An 18,668-nucleotide genomic window follows, 5' to 3' on the forward strand; every position below is an offset into this window, starting at 1 on the left:
TTCTTGTGCGTGCGACAACAATGTGAACGGTTTGAAGCAAACCAGATCTACGGAGATTCCCTTGTAGTAACTGAGCACTTTACATCCATGGCAAACCAGGTAACTCAGGATGTTCTCTCATTTTAGTGATAGGAAACTTGTGTCAGACTCGTTCTATGGGCTCACGCTTTGAGTTCCTTAGATTATTGGTTCCTAAACCTGGCTGTTTATAGGAATCACCTGGGGATCTTAAAAAAATGGCAGATTCCAGGACTCCTCATCTGACTTAGTAAGTAGAATCTTTTGAGGTCTGAGAACATCTGTGTCTAAAAAGCCCCCCAGGTGCATTGATGAGAAACCATATTTGGGAACTTCTAACTTGTGACCACAAGGCCTCACTTAAAAGTTGTCAGGGTGGAGGCACCTGGGTGGCTCAGTCCGTTTAGCGTCCAACTCTTGATTTCAGCTTAGGTCATGACCTCAGGATTTGTGTGTTCAAGCCCTGTGCTGGGCTCCTCATGGTGACCATGAGGAGACTGTTTAAGATTCTCTTCCCTCTGCCCCTCCCCTCCTCTTCTCATGCTCCCTCTCCCCTCCCCTGCTCAGGCTCCTGCACTTTCTCTCTCTTGCAAAATAAATAAATAAACTTTAAAAGCTGTGAGGGTAGGGGCACCTGGGTGGCTCAGTCAGTTAGGCCTCCAACTCTTGATTTCAGCTCAGGTCATGATCTCATGGTTCACGAGTTGGTTCGTGAGTTCAACCCCTGCACTAGGCTCCATGCTGAGCCTGCTTGGGATTCTCTCTCTCTCCCTCTCTCTCTGCCCCTCCACTCCCCTGCTTGTGGCTCTCTCTCTCTCTCTCTCTCTCTCTCTCAAAAATAAATAAACTTTAAAAAAAAGTTTTTAAAAAGTTGTCAGGGTAGTAGATTATAGCCACTGAGTGACTAAAGTTGCCATCTATATGTGCAATTTCTATGAGGACTATTTTAGGGTCTGACATATCTAGGTATGCTTCTCCTCTGAGATAAAACATATTTTATGCTTTTAATTGCAGAAAGAATATCAAAATATCAAGAGATAAAGACTAGGTAAGAGTATTCCCTGCCTTTATTTCCTATAAAATACAATATCCCTGAATATGCAGATAGAACTGCCACAGTTTTCATTCCCCTGCACCAAGATAGGTAACTTCAAGTGTCTTTACCTGGGCTCCAGAGCTCAGGGCGCACTTTGTACTCTTGGGATGTACTTTGGTAAAGGGATAGCCTCCAGTCTTACACCACGGTACTCTAGGCTCAACCTAGGATACCCTTCCAAAGAAGGATGGTGATCATTGGAACTTTTAAAACTTTTCAGAATGGAAATTACAGCCCCATTGTGAAGTCCATTTTATCTTATTTCAGATAGAAAAAGATAAATTTCTCCCTATTCTCTTTATGGAGACATGAAAATAAACAAGCAAGATTTCTAATCAGGAGCACGTGGGTGGCTGAGTCAATTAAGCGTCTGACTTTGACTCAGGTAATGATCTCGGGGTTCGTGAGTTTGAGCCCTGTGTTGGGCTCTGTGCTGACAGCTCAGAGCCTGGAGCCTGCTTCAGATTCTGTGTCTCCCTTTCTATCTGCCCCTCCCCTGCTCGTGCTCTGTCTCTGTCTCTCAAAAATAAATAAACATTAAAAAATTAAAAAATTTTTCTAATAAAAAAGACAATATCTAAGGTGCTTATTTTTTAGGAAAAGGAACTTCAGTCTACCTTGCATAATTTATTATATCCCTCTATTAGATGGCTGTGGTAGGAATTATGTAAGGATTTTCTGTGATTTGCCCATGCAGGGATGATCCTCAAATCGATAAGTGTTAACCTCTAGTAAGTTTACAAATGCCTGTTGGAAAGTTCTACTTGAATGTCCTATTTCTCTAGCATCTCCAATTCTGTTTATCTCTCAAATATGGTTCTGTGTTAGAATTGGCCACAAGGGAAATCTGTGCAGGATTTCAAAGGCAGAAGTGAAGCACTTACGCTCTGAAGGTCAGTGTAAGATGTGAGGCGCTACAGCAGCCCACGCACACACATGTTGATCTGCTGGCTTACCTGGGAGTGGAGCAGTGGCCAAGTGAGGAACTCTTTCAGCAACTCCAGGACCTTCTTCAGTTTCTCTGAGCCCTGGCCCAGATGCATGTGCAGCACCTTGGCTCCTATGAGCACTTGCAGCATGGCTCCTGCAGGTACCTGCATTTTTGACATTGTAGGTAGTAAGAAACAGATGCATGGTCTAGTTTATCCTCTTGAGATCCAGTTTGTCTTTGTGGGTTCCAGTTTGTCCCTGCTCATCCTCACTTCATGTCCAGCTTTCCTGCCTGATTGTACACTCTATCGATTTATTGCAATTTCAGATGAAACCCCAGACACAGAGGAAACTTCTTCTCCAGCTCCCACAAGTTTAAAGACCTAGTCTCTAAAATAAACCTTATTTCATATGACTCATAGTGATTATGCTTCTCTGGTCAAACTCCGATACAGACAATGGTATTGGAAGTAATTCCAGAAAAAACTAAACCTTCAAAATGGGTTCTATGAATTTGTTCTGGGTTATCTGATCTGATTGGATTTAAAGGGTCTGATGACCAGTTGTCAATGATAAAGGTGACACTGGTTGTGCATGGGATTCATTACGAAAAACAGTTTCTTAAATCATCACCTATGGTGACGGACAACTGTAATCAAGCGCCTAAATAAGGCAAGGCTTTGGATAACCATGTAGATGCTTCTATAAATTTTTAAACAAAAATAAGAAACACAATGGAGTTGGTTGGTTTATCCTAATTATGTTGGATAACTGCGGGAAAAGAAATGTGATGAGCTTAGGGCTTTAAATGTTCAGTTGTAGTAAAGGATCAGAAATCTTACCAAATCCAAAATCTAATCCTGATTTACAACTGAATTTCCAATCTTGAAGGTCTCATGTTAAAATTAGTTTTTGTTTTTGTTTTTGAGCAGCAGTGGGAGCCTGAATATTGGAATGGTAATGGGCACCTATGGGCAGATTGATGACACTAAGATCGTGAACTTCTAAATTTGCTGACCTCTTTTGCCATTAACAGCCCTTCCTCCTTTGCTTGAGGAGTTTAGTCTCTCCTTACCTGTAAAATCTGTAATGACCCATCCTGAGGTAGTTAGTTGCCTTGTAGGGTCTGCTGATCCTCCTCAAGATTTATTATCAGCACCTCTCACAGCTTTTATACCCATTGCAGGAGATCCTAGAAGATAAATAGTATGCAAAATTTATATTGACAGAAACCTGGGCAACATGTATGGGGATGGAGACAAAGAATGCTGGGTTGGCTGCATGGTAGTCACCCTCCAGGATGGCCCAAAAATGCCTACCACACTACCACATTGTATCTGGATTGGTCTGTGATCAGTAAAATACAGAAGTGCTGGTGTGTCATTTCTGAGATTAGGTTATAAAGGTCACTGCAGCTTCTCTCTTGGTTGCTACTGTCTTCCTTGAATTACTCACTCTGGGGGAGCCATGACATAAGCAGCTCTATGGAGAGGTCCATTTGACAAAGAACTGGAGTGTCCTGCCAATGGCCAAGTTAGGGGGCTTGGAATCACGTCTTCCAGCCCTAGAGACCACAGTCCCAACCAACACTTGACAGCGAACCCATGACACACCCTGAGCCAGGCCATCCAGTTGAGCCTCTCCCAGATTCCTGACCCTCAGAAAATGTAAGATAATAATTGTTTATTGTTTTATGCTCTTAAATTTGGAGACAATTTTATAAGTAGTGATAACTAAAATGGAACAGAATGAATATAATGGTAGATAAAGCCCACTTTATTTATTTTTTAAATGTTTATTTATTTTTGAGAGAGATCGCAAGTGGGGGAGGAACAGAGAGAGGGGGGTCAGAGGATCGGAAGCGGGCTCCGGGCTGACAGCAACGAGCCCAATGTGGGGCTCAAACTCATGAACTGTGAGGTCATGGCCTGAGCCGAAGTCAGACGCTCAACCGACTGAGCCACCCAGGCACCCAGACCAAGCCAAACTTACTGATATGGGTACAGTAAACAGTGTCTCAGTCCATTGTTTTAGCTCAAATTGCTGAGAGGGACTTTGACAGTTTAGCTGAAATTTAAATTCACTCGTAGCTCATATTAAATGAAATTAAAATGCCAGACTTGGTACACTGAATAGGAAAGGTTTTTTAAAATTATTATCCTTTTATAAGCAGGCTCCTTGCACAAGGTGGGGTTCAAACTCATGATTCTGACATCAAGAGTCACATGCTCTACCAACTGAGTCAGCCAGGTGCTCCCTGAATAGGAAAGTGTTGACAAAGATTCTCTCCTTGACCAGACCTTAAGTTAGGCTCCTCTGAGCTTCCTTTTCAATTAGGACTGTCCTTGGACATGTCCTCCAAGAGCCCACCTATAGCAAGAATTCTGTCAAAAAGAATGAAATCTTTCCATTTGCAACAACGTGGGTGGAGCTGGAGAGTATAATGCTAAGCAAAATAAGTCAGAGAAAGACAAATACCATAGGATTTCACTCATATGTGGAATTTAAGAAACAAATCAGCAAAGGAAAAAAAAGAGAGAGAGAGAGAGGGACAACCAAGACATAGACTCTTAACGTCAGAGAACAAACTGATGGTTACCAGAGGGGAGGTGTGTGTGGGGATGGATGAAATAGGGATGGGGTTTAAAAGAGTACACTTACCATGATGAAGAATAAATAAATAAATAAAATGGGGAAAAAAAAAGAATTGTCACCTTAGTAACTTAGGTTAGCAAAAAATCTCCCAACCTTGTTATCTATTTAATTTACTTATTCTTTTAGTAATCTCTACACTCTATATGGGGAATGAACTTAACAACCCTGAGATCAAGAGTCACATGCTCCATCAACTGAGCCAGCCAGGCACCCCACCTAGGCATGATATCTGATCACCCTCAATACCTTATCAAATTCATCATCCCCCAAGTAATATCTGATTATCTTGGCCTGCCTTCAGTAAGAATCCTGTTAGGTCAATTTAGCAAGATTTCCCCTACCTTCTTAGTAACTTACCATCCAGTGACCCCTTCACCAGCTCTGCTTCTTGGCTAAAATCCCCACATTTAGACATTGTCTCATTGAGTTCTCATAAACTCTGCAAGATGGATGTTACTCTCATCCCAGGACCAGGTAATTTGTAATTTGTAATTTCAGTGCAAAATGAAGGCGTCTTGTTCACAAATTATTAAGAATTCCAAAATGGTGACAACAGAGCATTAAATCAAGCACAGGCTCTGTACTTTTGGTACAAGACGATGGGGCTGCTCCCTGCTTCCATGCTACTTTGAAGAAGCAAGTTCAGGGGTGCCTGGGTGGCTCAGTCAAATGTCTGACTTCAGCCTGGGTCATGATCTCATGGTTTGTGGGTTTAAGCCCTGCGTTGGGCTCTGTGCTGACAGCTTAGAGCCTGGAGCCTGCTTTGGATTCTGTGTCTCCCTCTCTCTCTGTCCCTCCCCTCCTTATGTGTTGTCTCTCTCTGTCTCTCAAAAATAAGTAAACGTTGAAAAAAAAATTTTTTTTTTTTTTTTTTTTTTTAAAGAAACAGGTTTATAGAGATCAAGTGAATTCCCAAAGTTACTTTATCAAGAGCCAGGACAAGGTCAGAGCCAGAATTCTAACAGGAGTTTAAACTACTCAACTCCCCCAGTTAACTGAGTCTAATGATGGTTTTCTAAATTTATTGAACAAATCTTCTGCTAATCACTTTCAATCTGGTTTATCAAGTAGTGTTAAAATGCATTTATTGAATGTTTTAATATGTCATATAAACTATTGTGATGAACCCCCAAGCTGTCTTGTCTAAAGAGTTCTTGTTGCACATTTTCTTTTGAAATACTCTCCTGTGGTCTATTGGAAAATGCAGACATGTCTATGTGTAATGTCAATGTATGAAACTTAAAAAAAAAGTACCTTAATGGCAGACGTTGTTAACACAAAATACTGCAGTAACATTCTTAACTGCAACACCGAAATAATGTATCATCCATCATTCAGGGTTTTTTTTTTCTGTTTGTTTAAATGACTACCACCCTGGGACTCATCTAAATGTAAAAGTCTGGAATTCCTGCGTCAAAGAAAGACTCTTGAAGGTGAAGGCAGACAAAAACAGGAGGTCACCGAGCACTACCGCACACCACTCAAAAACCCGGCCCCGGAATGTGCGCCTGCGCAGAACGAATCCTCCGGCGCAGAAGCCGGGCCGGAAGTGCCGGGGCAGGCGGGGGCGGGGATATGGTTGCTAGGTGAACGTGATGACGCCACGGCACCGGCGCTCTTCTTCACCAATGGGTGCCCCAGCTGTAGTGACGCGTAACGTGCGTCACGCTGACGACGCGCGAAGGGCACAGATCTAAGGGCCAGGAGGACGTTCGGCCTCTGTGAGCCGCAGCCTTTCCGAAGGAGCGGTTGTGTGTTCGCCATCTTAGGAAGTGAGTGTGCCGGGTCTTCCCCCCAGTGGGTGCGGGGAATGGAATCCCTGTGGGGAGCTGCTTAGACTGCAGGCCTGGTCGACCTCCTCCCTTGTGGAGGCCGCCATGACCTCCTCAAGGGCGCGGAGGCGGGCAGAAGGAAGGCCCGTGTCGGGGTCCTAGGGTGCCGGTGACTTTGGCTGTCTGACGGGTCTCTTTGCCTTTCTTCTGACCGCTGCTCCCTGTTCCCTTAGGACGATGTTCTCGTCTGTGGCGCATCTGGCGCGGGCAAACCCCTTCAACGCGCCCCACCTGCAGCTGGTACACGATGGCCTCGCGGGCCCCCGCAGCAGCCCCGCGGGGCCTCCGGGTCCGCCCCGCCGCTCCCGCAATCTGGCAGCAGCCGCTGTGGAAGGTGAGTTTAGACCCTAGCCCGATTCGGTCGTTATGTTCGTCGTGGCTTATTCGGCTTTAGTGGCCTAGAGGACGGAGAAGGACACACTTGGTTTTCTGCACCACAGGACGGCGCCCAGTTGCTTGCCCTAGGATGTCAGCCCTTTCCGCCCTAGGCCGTGTGTCGGATCCTTGGCCCTCTCTCAAGGGCGTGGAACGGCCTAGGCACAGTTCCCTCTGTGACCTCCACGTCCTCGAGAAAGTAAAGCTATAGAGGCCGTCACTAGCGTCTTATCTTCTCCTCAGTAACCTGCCTGGTCAGCGGGCTAAGTATTGGGTGAACTCTCGTTCGTAGCTGCAGGCCACCTGCAGTTCTTTCTAATTGTATTGTCTGTTACTTGATTTGACTTTGGTTATTAAAAATACTCCTTTCTCTCATAAGTGTTCCCAAAGTCTAATATTCCTTGACCCAAGGTATGAGAGATAATTGGGTCTCTTGTTTTAATGTAATTGGTGGAGGAGGTGACAGCAGCCCCAGATAGGCTATTAAAAGGCCATAGTAATTGGTAGGGATCCCTTTAGTCTTATCTCTCCGGATTCTTTTTGGTTAGACTCAACTTTAGCTTAATTGTGTGTTTTGAATCCCAGCGGAGTGTAATGTACAGAGAAATCCAAACACCAAATTATAGGAGTCCTGTAGATGTTATCTATATCGTGTGCCTGTAAAATCTAAACTTTTTAAATCCTTTATGTGTTTTGTTATGTCTTTAGTGTGGATAAAAAAGTCCTTATACTGTTGTGTAGTAGTAAATGTATTTGATTGCAGGAATTTGTTTCGTTTTATACTTATATGAATCCATAGGTGGAGATAGTATTGGTTAGTGGCTGGGGTATACTTAGAAGTTTGCAAGCTTTTTACTTGTCCAGTGCTCTGAGTTTGTACTCTGAAGTGTGTTTTTATTAGCACTTAATAACTTGAAGTTTAATTTTAATTGGAAGAGCTATTAATGTTGTAGGAAACATTTAGTATGGCAAAATAGGTAATAGGTAATGTCTCATAGTACCTTCATAATCTAAATGATTCTTTGATTTTGGTAGTAAATGTCTTGTTAAACTAGGTGGAAAATTATCTTTCAACCTAATTGTAAACAGTGGCCAAAGTTGTTCATTTGTGATAGCATTATCTCCCAGGGAATCTTAGTTCTCTTTCATTCCCATGGCCTTAGTCATCTCTGAAGAAATATTTACCTGATTTTTTTTTCAACCAAACAGAGCAGTATAGCTGTGACTATGGATCTGGCAGATTCTTTATCCTTTGTGGACTTGGAGGAATTATTAGCTGTGGCACAACACATACAGCATTGGTTCCTCTAGATCTGGTTAAATGCAGAATGCAGGTTTGTTTTGCATGCTGGACTAAAAGTGTATTTTTGAAGCATGGCTTTTAAGTTGTAAAACATAAGCATCTAACAAGCTGCGTGGAAACCTAACTGTCCAGGAGGTAAGTTGATAACCAGTAACATGAGATTTATATTGAAATGCATGGTGTGTCTTGTCTTACTACAGAGTACAGTTGCGAATATGGCTCCATGAAGTTTTATGCACTGTGTGGCTTTGGTGGGGTCTTAAGTTGTGGTCTGACACACACTGCTGTCGTTCCTCTGGATTTAGTGAAATGCCGTATGCAGGTTTGTATTGAGACGGCAACATTGAATGTATCTTCCATGTGTGATTTAATTGCAAATACTTTTAAAGAGCTTCACAAATTTGAAGACATTACAACTGCTAGAAACTTTAGGAAACCAAACCCAAATTTTCTTAACTCGTGATCTTTATTTTAATTGGTTTTGTTTGTTTTGTTTTGTTTATTTTTTGAGAGAGACAGAGACTGCTTGAGTCAGGGGGTGGGGGGCACAGGAGGGAGAGAGAATCCCAAGCAGGCTCCACACTGCCAGCACAGAAACCGATGTGAGGCTTGAACCCGTGAAACTATGAGATCATGACCTGAGCCAAAACCAAGAGTCAGACACTTAACTGACTGAGCCACCCAGGTGTGCCTCAAGATTTTATTTTTAAGTAACCTCCAACATGAGGCTCAAACTTAACCCTGCAATGAAGAGTTAGTTGCATGCTCCATAGGCTAAGCCAGCCAGATGCCCTGGAATGCCTCTCTTTGAAAAATAAAATTGTAGGCAGATTTTTGGATCCCAAACCCTGGCTATAAATGTTTTTTGTTTTTGCTGCTGGACTGTTTTGACTAGAGTTTCTCTTCAAGGCCTGCCGGTTCTTTATGCTCCCAAATTGTCATTTTATAAGCAGTTACATGACAGAGTGGGTAATCATTTGTGTATTTTTGAAGTAACTTCATGTCCCTGTTTACTGATAAGATCAGGGCAGAACATTATGTACATTAAAAAAATACTCATTATTTTAGTGTTAAAATTATGTAGGCATAGCTTCCTGTATGTTTACATAAAAGTTTCTTGCAATTAGAGTATTTTAAATTAGGATTATTGAAAAAAAATAATCAAATGTCAAAAATTTATTTGTCCCAAACAAGATTAGAAGTCCACTTACCTAAAAGAGAGAGGAAGGTGAAGTAAAGGAAAGTGAAATAATGTTAGCAGGCAGGAAGGTGATGTATACCAGCCATTTTAGTACTGGCAGATATAGTGAAATAAGATTTTTTTTTTCTTTTCCCATTAGTTAATAGAATGGATATGAAATATACCTTTGCTGAAACTTAACGCACGTCTCTTGAAGTGAATTTAACTTCTTAAGTCAAAAGATAAATTCTCATTATGTCCATGTACCTTCTCAGCTTTTTTCTTTTTAATTTTTTTTTTTTAATGTTTATTTATTTTTGAGACAGAGAGAGACAGAGCATGAACAGGGGAGGGGCAGAGAGAGAGGGAGACACAGAATCGGAAGCAGGCTCCAGGCTCTGAGCCATCAACCCAGAGCCCGACGCGGGGCTCGAACTCACGGACCACGAGATCGTGACCTGAGCTGAAGTCGGACGCTTAACCGACTGAGCCACCCAGGCGCCCCTCAGCTTGTATTTTTTAAATTTGTCTTAACTTCATAAAACTTCGTAGTATAAACTGCTTAACAGGCTAACATACATTAGGGATATAGACTTATTACCTAGGCAGTAGCTTTAAAACTAAATTTTTTAAAGTGGTAGAGTTGGATGGTGAAAAATCTGAGTCAGTTTTATGTATTTTTCTAGGAATTTTACCATCTTAAGTAACCCTCCAAATTAATTCTGACTGAAAGACCTTAATGTATAAAGTTACATTTACAAAGATAATTCTAGATATTCAGTTGATACCATGCAGTGAACTTGTATTTATCTATCTTGTGTGTAGTTACTGAAGTTTATTATAGAACCAAAAGGAAAGACTAATAATAGCAAAATTTAATATTTATGAGAAGTGATAGCTCTTTGGTTAAATTAATTTTTTTCTTCTTGTTTTAAATAAAGGTGGACCCCCAAAAGTACAAGGGCATATTTAATGGATTCTCAGTTACACTGAAAGAGGATGGTGTTCGTGGTTTGGCTAAAGGATGGGCTCCGACTTTCATTGGCTACTCTATGCAGGGGCTCTGCAAGTTTGGCTTTTATGAAGTTTTCAAAGTCTTGTATAGCAACATGCTTGGAGAGGTATGTAATTTAACTTTGAAATTGAAGTCCTAAGCTTTAACTTAAAGTTTAAGACCAAAAAGGATCTTTTTTTTTTTTTTTTTTTTTGTGTTTTGCTCACCTTATTTTAGAACTGAAGAAATGGTCTCAAAAAGGGTAAGCAACATACTTTAAATCAGGAGAGACTGAATGAGAAAAAATACATTTTTAAAAATCTCAGTGCTGTTTTTATTCTACTGGGCTCATTCCCAAGTAAGTTGGATTTTGAGTTTTTTTAAAGAGGTCTCGGATTCCTTGTGTAGTTCAAGGGCCAACTAGATGTTGGCACCTAGATGTTCAAAGAATAATTCACATTGTACTATGGTTGATAAGGTTATGAGAGATTATAAACTTTCAGTCTCATCCTGAAATGTAACTATTTCCTTGAATTGTCCCTTAATTGAAAACAGCCAATGCAGCAGCAGTACATGTTCCTTCTTACGCTTTTCAATTAGGAGAATGCCTATCTCTGGCGCACATCACTGTATTTGGCTGCCTCTGCCAGTGCTGAATTCTTTGCTGACATTGCCCTGGCTCCTATGGAAGCTGCTAAGGTTCGAATTCAAACCCAACCAGGTTATGCCAACACTTTGAGGGATGCAGCTCCCAAAATGTATAAAGAAGAAGGTTTAAAAGCGTAAGTAAACATTTGTCTAAAGTTATAGTATAAGAAGGGAAGTGCTTTTGTTAGCAGTAAACCTACCAAACTTTTTTTTTTAAACTATTATGTTATTTAATGTCTGTTTCTCCCTTAAGTAGAACGTAACGGGCAAGGACAAGTTGATACATAGCATGAGCCCTGAATTACAGGTTTTTCTTAAGAAAGAACTGGTCAGTCTGCAGATAACTCGATATTTGACATTAACTGTTAACTTCTGGGAAGAGCTTGTTAGAATTGTCATCTGTGTTTACCAGCTAAGAATTGGCATATAGTCTGGCCACAACATGCTTCCTTAGATCCACCTTTGTGGATGCTAATCTTGAACTGAGTTCTACTTGTAAACTTTCTGTTTCTTGTAGTTCCAGTCAGAGAAACATCCAACAACTTCTTCGGTTGTATAGTCAAAGGTGCTTGAGTCATTGGCATGTGAGATAAATATACCTGCATGTTAGTCCTAGGTTCTGATAGAAATGACATGCAATTGTGCTGCCATTTTTTTTTGCTATCAGGACTTGACTGGTGTGCGGACACTTCTGTTAATAATGAAAATCTCTGCTAGGTGAATAAAGACAGCTGAGTAAAATAAGTCTCCTGATTTCCTAGATTCTACAAGGGAGTTGCTCCTCTCTGGATGAGACAGATACCATATACCATGATGAAATTTGCGTGCTTTGAACGTACTGTTGAAGCATTGTACAAGTTTGTGGTTCCCAAGCCCCGAAGTGAATGTTCAAAGCCAGAGCAACTGGTTGTAACATTTGTGGCAGGTTACATAGGTATGAATTATTTAGAGCATGTTTATGAAATTAAGAACAAATAATCATTTCCATTATTGGCCTCTTTTTGTGAGGAAAAAAGTATTCCAAAGAAGTCTTCCCATAGCATTTTATATGCCTTCTAGGATTCATAAATGCTTGTTAGCTTCTGAAAGAATTGTTTTCTTGTTTGCATGTCTTAAGTTTTGGCATGTATTGATTTCACTCCCTCATCATTTGGGTTTTTGGTTTGTTTTTCAAGAATACTTTTTTTTTTTTTTTTTTAATTTTGAGAGAGAATGTGAGCGGGGGAGGGGCAGAGAGAATGGGGGAGAATCCCAAGCAGGCTCCACACTGCTAGTGCAGAGCCCTACGTGTGGCTTGATCTCAGGAACCACGAGATCATGACCTGAGCTGAAATCTAGAGTCAGACTTTCAACTGACTGAGCCACCCAGGTGCCCCTCAAGAATACATTTTTAACACAAAGAAAGTGCTGATTAAAATGTGAATATAAAGACTTTTGGAGGATTGTTTTACATGGGGTAGACTGCCATATAACTTTTGTCAGTCTCACTCTAAATTTCATTTTTTTTTAAATAACTAAAAATTAGGAAAAGGTTGTTGGTTGTTTTAATGAATTTTTTAAATTGATCCCATGCTGGATTATTTATCTTGACTTTTTTCAGCTGGAGTCTTCTGTGCAATTGTTTCTCACCCTGCTGATTCTGTGGTATCTGTGTTGAATAAAGAGAAAGGTAGCAGTGCTTCTCAAGTCCTCCAGAGACTTGGATTTAAAGGTAGGATTCTTTTTTGCTCCTCTAAACCAAGAGTAACACTTAGGTATATTTCATTTCTCATTCATGTGTTATGTTTCAACCAGGTGTATGGAAGGGACTCTTTGCCCGTATCATCATGATTGGCACTCTGACTGCGCTACAGTGGTTCATCTATGACTCTGTGAAGGTCTACTTCAGGCTCCCTCGCCCTCCTCCACCTGAGATGCCAGAGTCTCTGAAGAAGAAGCTCGGGTTAACTCAGTAGATTGATCAAAGCAAATGTGGACTGGATCTGCTTGTTGATCAGTGTTGAGGAAAGTGCAAGAGAAACTTTTATATATTTGACAGTGTAGGAAATTGTCTATTCCTGATAGAATTACTGTAGTACTCTTGCCTAAGGCGAGAGTTTCAAACTTACTCTTGAAATAAACCCAGCTGTTCATGATTTGTCTGTGACTTGATGGTTATTTTGAAAACTAGTTTCTAAAGATTTAATGCTAAAATGGAAAGGATTAAGTGTTAAAACCTCAAGGAAAAAAATGCAAATTAACCACTGTTGGTTTAGTACTCTGATCCCTACTCATAAATTGTCATGTGTTTCAAGTTTTGTCAAACAAGAGAGTTCCTATATTTTTAAGAAACATACCTGAATTTTCAAAAAACTTGATTTAGTTGTAGTTAAATTGAAATATGGATAAATATTTGTGGTTATATTTTGAGAAGTAAATTTCAGCCTATAATCAGATTTTTGCAACACGTACTATACTTTAAAAACTCCTAATGAGTTTGCTAATATCATTTGTTTTTATTTTATTATTTATTTATCTTATTTGGGGGAGAGTGCAAGTGAGCAAGGAAAGGGAGAGGGAGAGAGAATTTTAAGCAGGCTCTAAGCTCAGCCCCTGAGTCTGTCACAGGGCTCAGTCTCATGACTGAGATCATGATCTGAGCCAAAATCAAGAGTTAGGAAGCTTAACTGTTGAGCCACCCAGGCACCCCAACTAATCCTCATTTGTAAATCTAGTGGTCCCTGGTGGGGAGTTGGAGGAGTGGTTGTGAGTTTGAGCCCTACATTGGGTGTAGAAAGTAATCTAAATTAGACTGATTGTTAGAATGATAGTTATTTTTTGTAATTTTATTTCAAGATTTTATTTTTTGGAAGTAGTCTCTAATCCCACACCCATTGTGGGGCTCAAATTTACAACTGCAAGATCAAGAGTCACATGCTCTACTGACTGAGCCAGCCAGGCACCCCTAAAATGATAGTTTTTAAAAGGACCAAAGCATGTGAAAGCCAAAACTACCTGAGGTAACAATTCTCTTCATACAAACCTGACTTTCTAAATTACAAAAAATGTAGCTGTAAAAGCACCTAGAAAGTAAGCCACTGTTGAGGTTCCGCTTATATTTGGTTAGGAAGTGTTAACAGCCCAATCTAACATTTTTCAAGTCTGATTATAATTTACCTTGGGGCTTCCAGTATCTGGATTGAGTTGACAACGCTTGTGTAAAGTATATAGATGGGGCCTCAGGAAAAAACTTATAAGGAGTCTTGAGGGAGAGAGATGTTTTCACTACAAACCCATGTTGTAAGGTGAGTGAACTAAGTTTAGGAACCAGATACATTGAGTTGTGTGTTAACTTCTCTATGTCATCACTTGTTTTGTTTAAGATTATAGACTTACTTTACCAATGTTGCAGAGAGAAAGGGTTGTGGGTGCAGTGTGAGCCAGACTTAAAAGGTACAGGTGTAGTCTGAACCCACATAACTGGCATCACCAGTGTGTGTTAGTATTGCTGTGTAACAAATCAGCTGAAATCTAATGGCTTCAGACTTAAAATCTCAGGTCAGGAATTCAGGAGCATCTCTGCTGGACTCTTTGCTTTGGGTCTTATAAAGTTAAATAGTCAGGTGGTAGCTCTGAGGTCCTTTTTAAAAGCTTTAACGCTGAACACCGGCTGGCTTGGTAGAGCATACAACTCTTTTTTTTTTTTTTTTTTTTTTTTTTAATATGTTTTTAAAATTTACATCCAAATCAGCATATAGTGCAACAATGATTTCAGGAATAGATTCCTTAATGCCCCAAACCCATTTAGCCCATCCACCCTCCCCACAATCCCTCCAGTTCGCCTGTTCTCCATATTTAAGAGTCTCTTATGTTTTTTCCCCCTCCCTGTTTTTATATTATTTTTGCTTCCCTTCCCTTATGTTTATCTTTTGTATCTTAAGTCCTCATATGAGCAAAGTCATATTTGTCTTTGACTAATTTCCCTTAGCATAATACCCTCTAGTTCCATCCATGTAGTTGCAAATGGTGTAGAGCATACAACCCTTGATCCCAGGGTTGTGAGTTAAAGCCCCACGTTAGATGTAGAGCTTTAAAAATTTTTTTTCCTTTTTAATTTTTTTAATCTTTATTTTTGAGAGACAGAGTGTGAACAGGGGAGGAGCAGAGAGCTTCCATCTGAAGAAGGCTCCAGGCCCCGAGCTGTCAGCACAGAGCCCGACGCAGAGCTTGAACCGTGAGATCATGACCTGAGCCGAAGTTGGATGCTCAACTGACTGAGCCACCTAGGTGCCCCCCCCCCCCAAAATTTTTTTTTAACTTATCTGGGCTATAGAGCTATTCTAAGCATCATCTCATCTCTCTGTTACTGGCTCAGTGTTTCCTTAAGATCTACAGCATGGTGGCTCCAGGGCATTTGGACATAATTTCAGGGCTTTGAGGTGGAGCCAGGCAGAACATGGATCTTCTTTAGTACTTAGCACTGTGGAAGTCATAGCATCACTTCACTATACTCTGTCATGACATCAGAAGTCTCAGAAGACTAAATCCCAGCTTCAGGGGAAAGGAACTTCTCCTGTTGGGAGGAGTGTGAATCATGTAAGAAGAACCTGTAGGGATGGAAATACACATATTTTAAGCCAACCCAAAGATAGATTGGACTTGAAAACAGGATATGCAGTTCAGCCAGCTCTCCCTGTAAGAGTTTTATTTTTATTTACTAAAAATACATTTTTTTCAATGTTTGATTATTTTGAGAGAGCATGAGCAGGGCAGGGGCAGAGAGGGAGACACAGAATCTGAAGCAGGCCCCAGGCTCTGAGCTGCACAGAGCCCAACGCGGGGCTTGAACCTATGAACTGTGAGACCATGACCTGAGCCAAAGACAGACACTTACCGACTGAGCCACGCAGGCGCCCCTTATTTATTATTTTATTATTTTTTTAATGTTTATTTTTGAGAGGGAGAGAGCGTGAGCAGGAGAGGAGCAGAGAGAGAGGGAGATAGGATCCAAAGTGAGAACCACGATGACAGCCGGATGTGGGGCTCAAACTCATGAACTGAGATCATGACCTGAACCAAAGTCAGACACTTCACCGACAGCCACCCAGGCACCACAAGAGTTTTATTTTCAAGAAAGACAGCTTTTATTTGAGGGTATTTACAAGTGTATTGTGTTCAACTTGTTAAGAGTCACTTGTTACCTGTATAGAGATATATTTCAAAGCTATTTCTGAGAGAAAGCCATCTCAGCCTAGAAATTCAAGAAAAATGCCCACTTAAAGTTTTGTGATTCTCATTTTACATTTTAAAATTTATTCATACTGAAATAATATGACATTTTAAGAGCATTGTTTTTCACATTTGGTTTAAGAAAATGTCCACTCCATAAAGCAGAACTCAGTGGAATGAGTATATGTGATTAGTTTAATAGAATTATGTTGTAATGCTAGGACAAGATAGAATTGCCTAGTAGTTTCCAGGAGGGTCAGATATGTTTCAAATTGTCTTTAAAAGCAATTAAAACTGAGAAAACTTGATTTTTGCTAAATTATGAATACCTTATGACACAACAAAATTGAACAGAAGAAGTAACAGCTGAATCAAGTCATCTTTATTGTGTGAAAGCTTGAAACGTTTCACCATGTTTTAAAACAAGTTTACTAGTCCCTACCAAAATAACACCAGCATTTTTCACAGAGCTAGAACAAAGAATTCTAAAATTTGTATGGAACCAGAAAAGACCCCAAATGCCAAAGTAATGTTAGAAAGCCAAAGCTGGAGACATCACAATTCTGGTCTTCAAGCTGTATTACAAAGCTGTAATCATCAAGATAGTATGGTACTGGCACAAAACCAGACACATAGATCAATGGAACAATAGAGAACCCAGAAATGGACGCACAAATGTATAGCCAACTAATCTTTTACAAAGCAAGAAAGAGCATGCAATGGAATAAAGTCTCTTTAACAAATGGTGTTGGGAAAACTGGACCACTTTCTTATGCCGTACGCAAAAATAAACTCAACATGGATGAAAGACCTAAATGTAAGACAGGAAACCACCAAAATCCTAGAGGAGAAAACAGGCAACCACCTCTTTAACCTTGGCCACAGCAACTTCTTAGTAGACCTGTCTCTGGAGGCAAGGGAAATAAAAGCAAAAATGAACTATTGGGTCCTCATCAAGATAAAAAGCTTCTGCACAGTGAAGGAAACAACAAAACTAAAATGCAACTGACAGAATGGGAGAAGATATTTGCAAATGACTTTGCGAATGACGTCTGATAAAAGGTTATCCAAAATTTATGAAGAACTTATCAAAGTAAACACCCAAAAAACAATCCAGTGAAAAAATGGGCAAAAGACATGGACACTTTTCCAAAGAAGATATCCAGGTGACTAAGAGACACACACAAAGATGCTCAACATCATTTATCATCAGGGAAATACAAATCAAAACTACAATAAGATACCACCTCACAGCTGTCAGAATTGCTAAAATTAACAACACAAGAAACAACAGGTGTTGGCGAGGATGCAGAGAAAGGGAAACGCTCTTGCACTGCTGGTGGGAATGCAAACTGGTGCAGCCACTCTGGAAAACAGTATGGAGGTTCTTCAAAAAATTAAAAATAGGAATACCCTATGACCCAGCAATTGTACTGCCAGCTATTTATCCAAAAAATACAAAAATGGTGATTCGAAGGGGCACATGCACCCTGATGTGTATAGCAGCACTATCAACAATAGACAAATTATGGAAAGAGCCAAAATGTCTATCAACTGACGACAAATGGATAAAGAAGATGTGGCATATATATACAATGCAATATTACTCGGACATCGAAAAGAAATCTTGCCATTGCAACAACGTGGATGGAACTAGAGTGTATTATGCTAAGTGAAATAAGTCAGAGAAAGATACATGTATGATTTCACTCATGTGGAATTTAAGAAACAAATGAACATAGGGAAAGGGAAGGAAAAATAAGATAAAAAGAGGCAAACCAGAGACTCTTAAATACAGAGAAAAAAGGTTGCTGGAGGGATGTGGGTAGGGGGACGGGCTAAATAGGTGATGGGCATTAAGGAGAGCACTTGTTGGGATGAGCACTGGGTGTTATATGTAAATGATGAATCACTAAATTCTACTCCTGAAATCACTATTACACTGTGTGTTAATCCATTTGGATTTAAACAAAAATTTAAAATTAAAAAAAAAAAAGAAACTTAGAAAAATGAGTTTAACATTTCTGGGATACCATTTTTGGGATAGAAAAAATGTCCAAAATGTTCATGGTGCATAGCAGTCTTGCTGCTAAATTAGGAATTGCATACTGTTTCTTTAGCATAAGAAGTTATATACAGTTGACCGTTGAACAACTCAGGGTGGTGGTATTAGGGGTGCTGATTTCCACCACACCCCCACCCCCGCCATACATACACTGTCAAAATCCCATATACAGCTTTGACTTCCCCAAAACTTAACTAGTAGTACCCTACTGTTGACAGGAAGCCTTATTGAAACAGTCAACATATATTTTGTAAGTTATATGTATTGTACTGCATTAGGATGTACTATTGTGATACCCTGTGGGGTGTAGAGCTATTTCCAAAAAAATAGTTCCATACCATGTAACTTTTGTTGTATTAGTTAA

General features: G+C 40.3%; 1 protein-coding gene and 1 non-coding gene across 3 annotated transcripts; both read left to right on the forward strand.

Annotated features, from left to right (window-relative positions):
- Positions 1-6,061: 6,061 nt before the first annotated feature.
- On the forward strand, positions 6,062-13,166 carry SLC25A3 (solute carrier family 25 member 3). 2 transcript variants are annotated; one of them, XM_047066538.1, is made up of 8 exons: positions 6,062-6,471; positions 6,705-6,865; positions 8,116-8,240; positions 10,331-10,510; positions 10,984-11,165; positions 11,793-11,965; positions 12,632-12,742; positions 12,826-13,166. In XM_047066538.1, exons 2-8 carry the CDS (start codon positions 6,709-6,711, stop codon positions 12,984-12,986), a joined length of 1,089 nt encoding a protein of 362 aa, XP_046922494.1. In that variant the 5' UTR covers positions 6,062-6,471; positions 6,705-6,708; the 3' UTR covers positions 12,987-13,166. The 2 variants fall into 2 exon arrangements, with proteins under 2 accessions (XP_046922494.1, XP_046922493.1); XM_047066537.1 differs by lacking the exon at positions 8,116-8,240 and adding an exon at positions 8,410-8,531 and having other exon boundaries at positions 6,200-6,471.
- On the forward strand, positions 11,471-11,721 carry LOC124502809 (small nucleolar RNA SNORA53). The gene has a single exon (XR_006960057.1). It is a non-coding gene; the product is annotated as a small nucleolar RNA SNORA53 (small nucleolar RNA).
- Positions 13,167-18,668: the final 5,502 nt, after the last annotated feature.

The sequence above is a fragment of the Lynx rufus genome, unplaced genomic scaffold (assembly GCF_022079265.1).
Source record: "Lynx rufus isolate CCGP_SWC_20201006 ecotype Redwood Valley unplaced genomic scaffold, mLynRuf1.p SCAF_7, whole genome shotgun sequence".
Lineage (NCBI taxonomy): Eukaryota > Metazoa > Chordata > Mammalia > Carnivora > Felidae > Lynx > Lynx rufus.

What these genes read in the sequence shown, in the direction of transcription:
- SLC25A3 (XM_047066538.1), top strand. Translation starts at nt 6,709, where the DNA reads ATGTTCTCGTCTGTGGCGCATCTGGCGCGGGCAAACCCCTTCAACGCG. An exon ending in GGCAGCAGCCGCTGTGGAAG is followed by an intron (nt 6,866 to 8,115) that starts GTGAGTTTAGAC and finishes TCAACCAAACAG; the next exon opens with AGCAGTATAGCTGTGACTAT. An exon ending in TGGTTAAATGCAGAATGCAG is followed by an intron (nt 8,241 to 10,330) that starts GTTTGTTTTGCA and finishes TTTTAAATAAAG; the next exon opens with GTGGACCCCCAAAAGTACAA.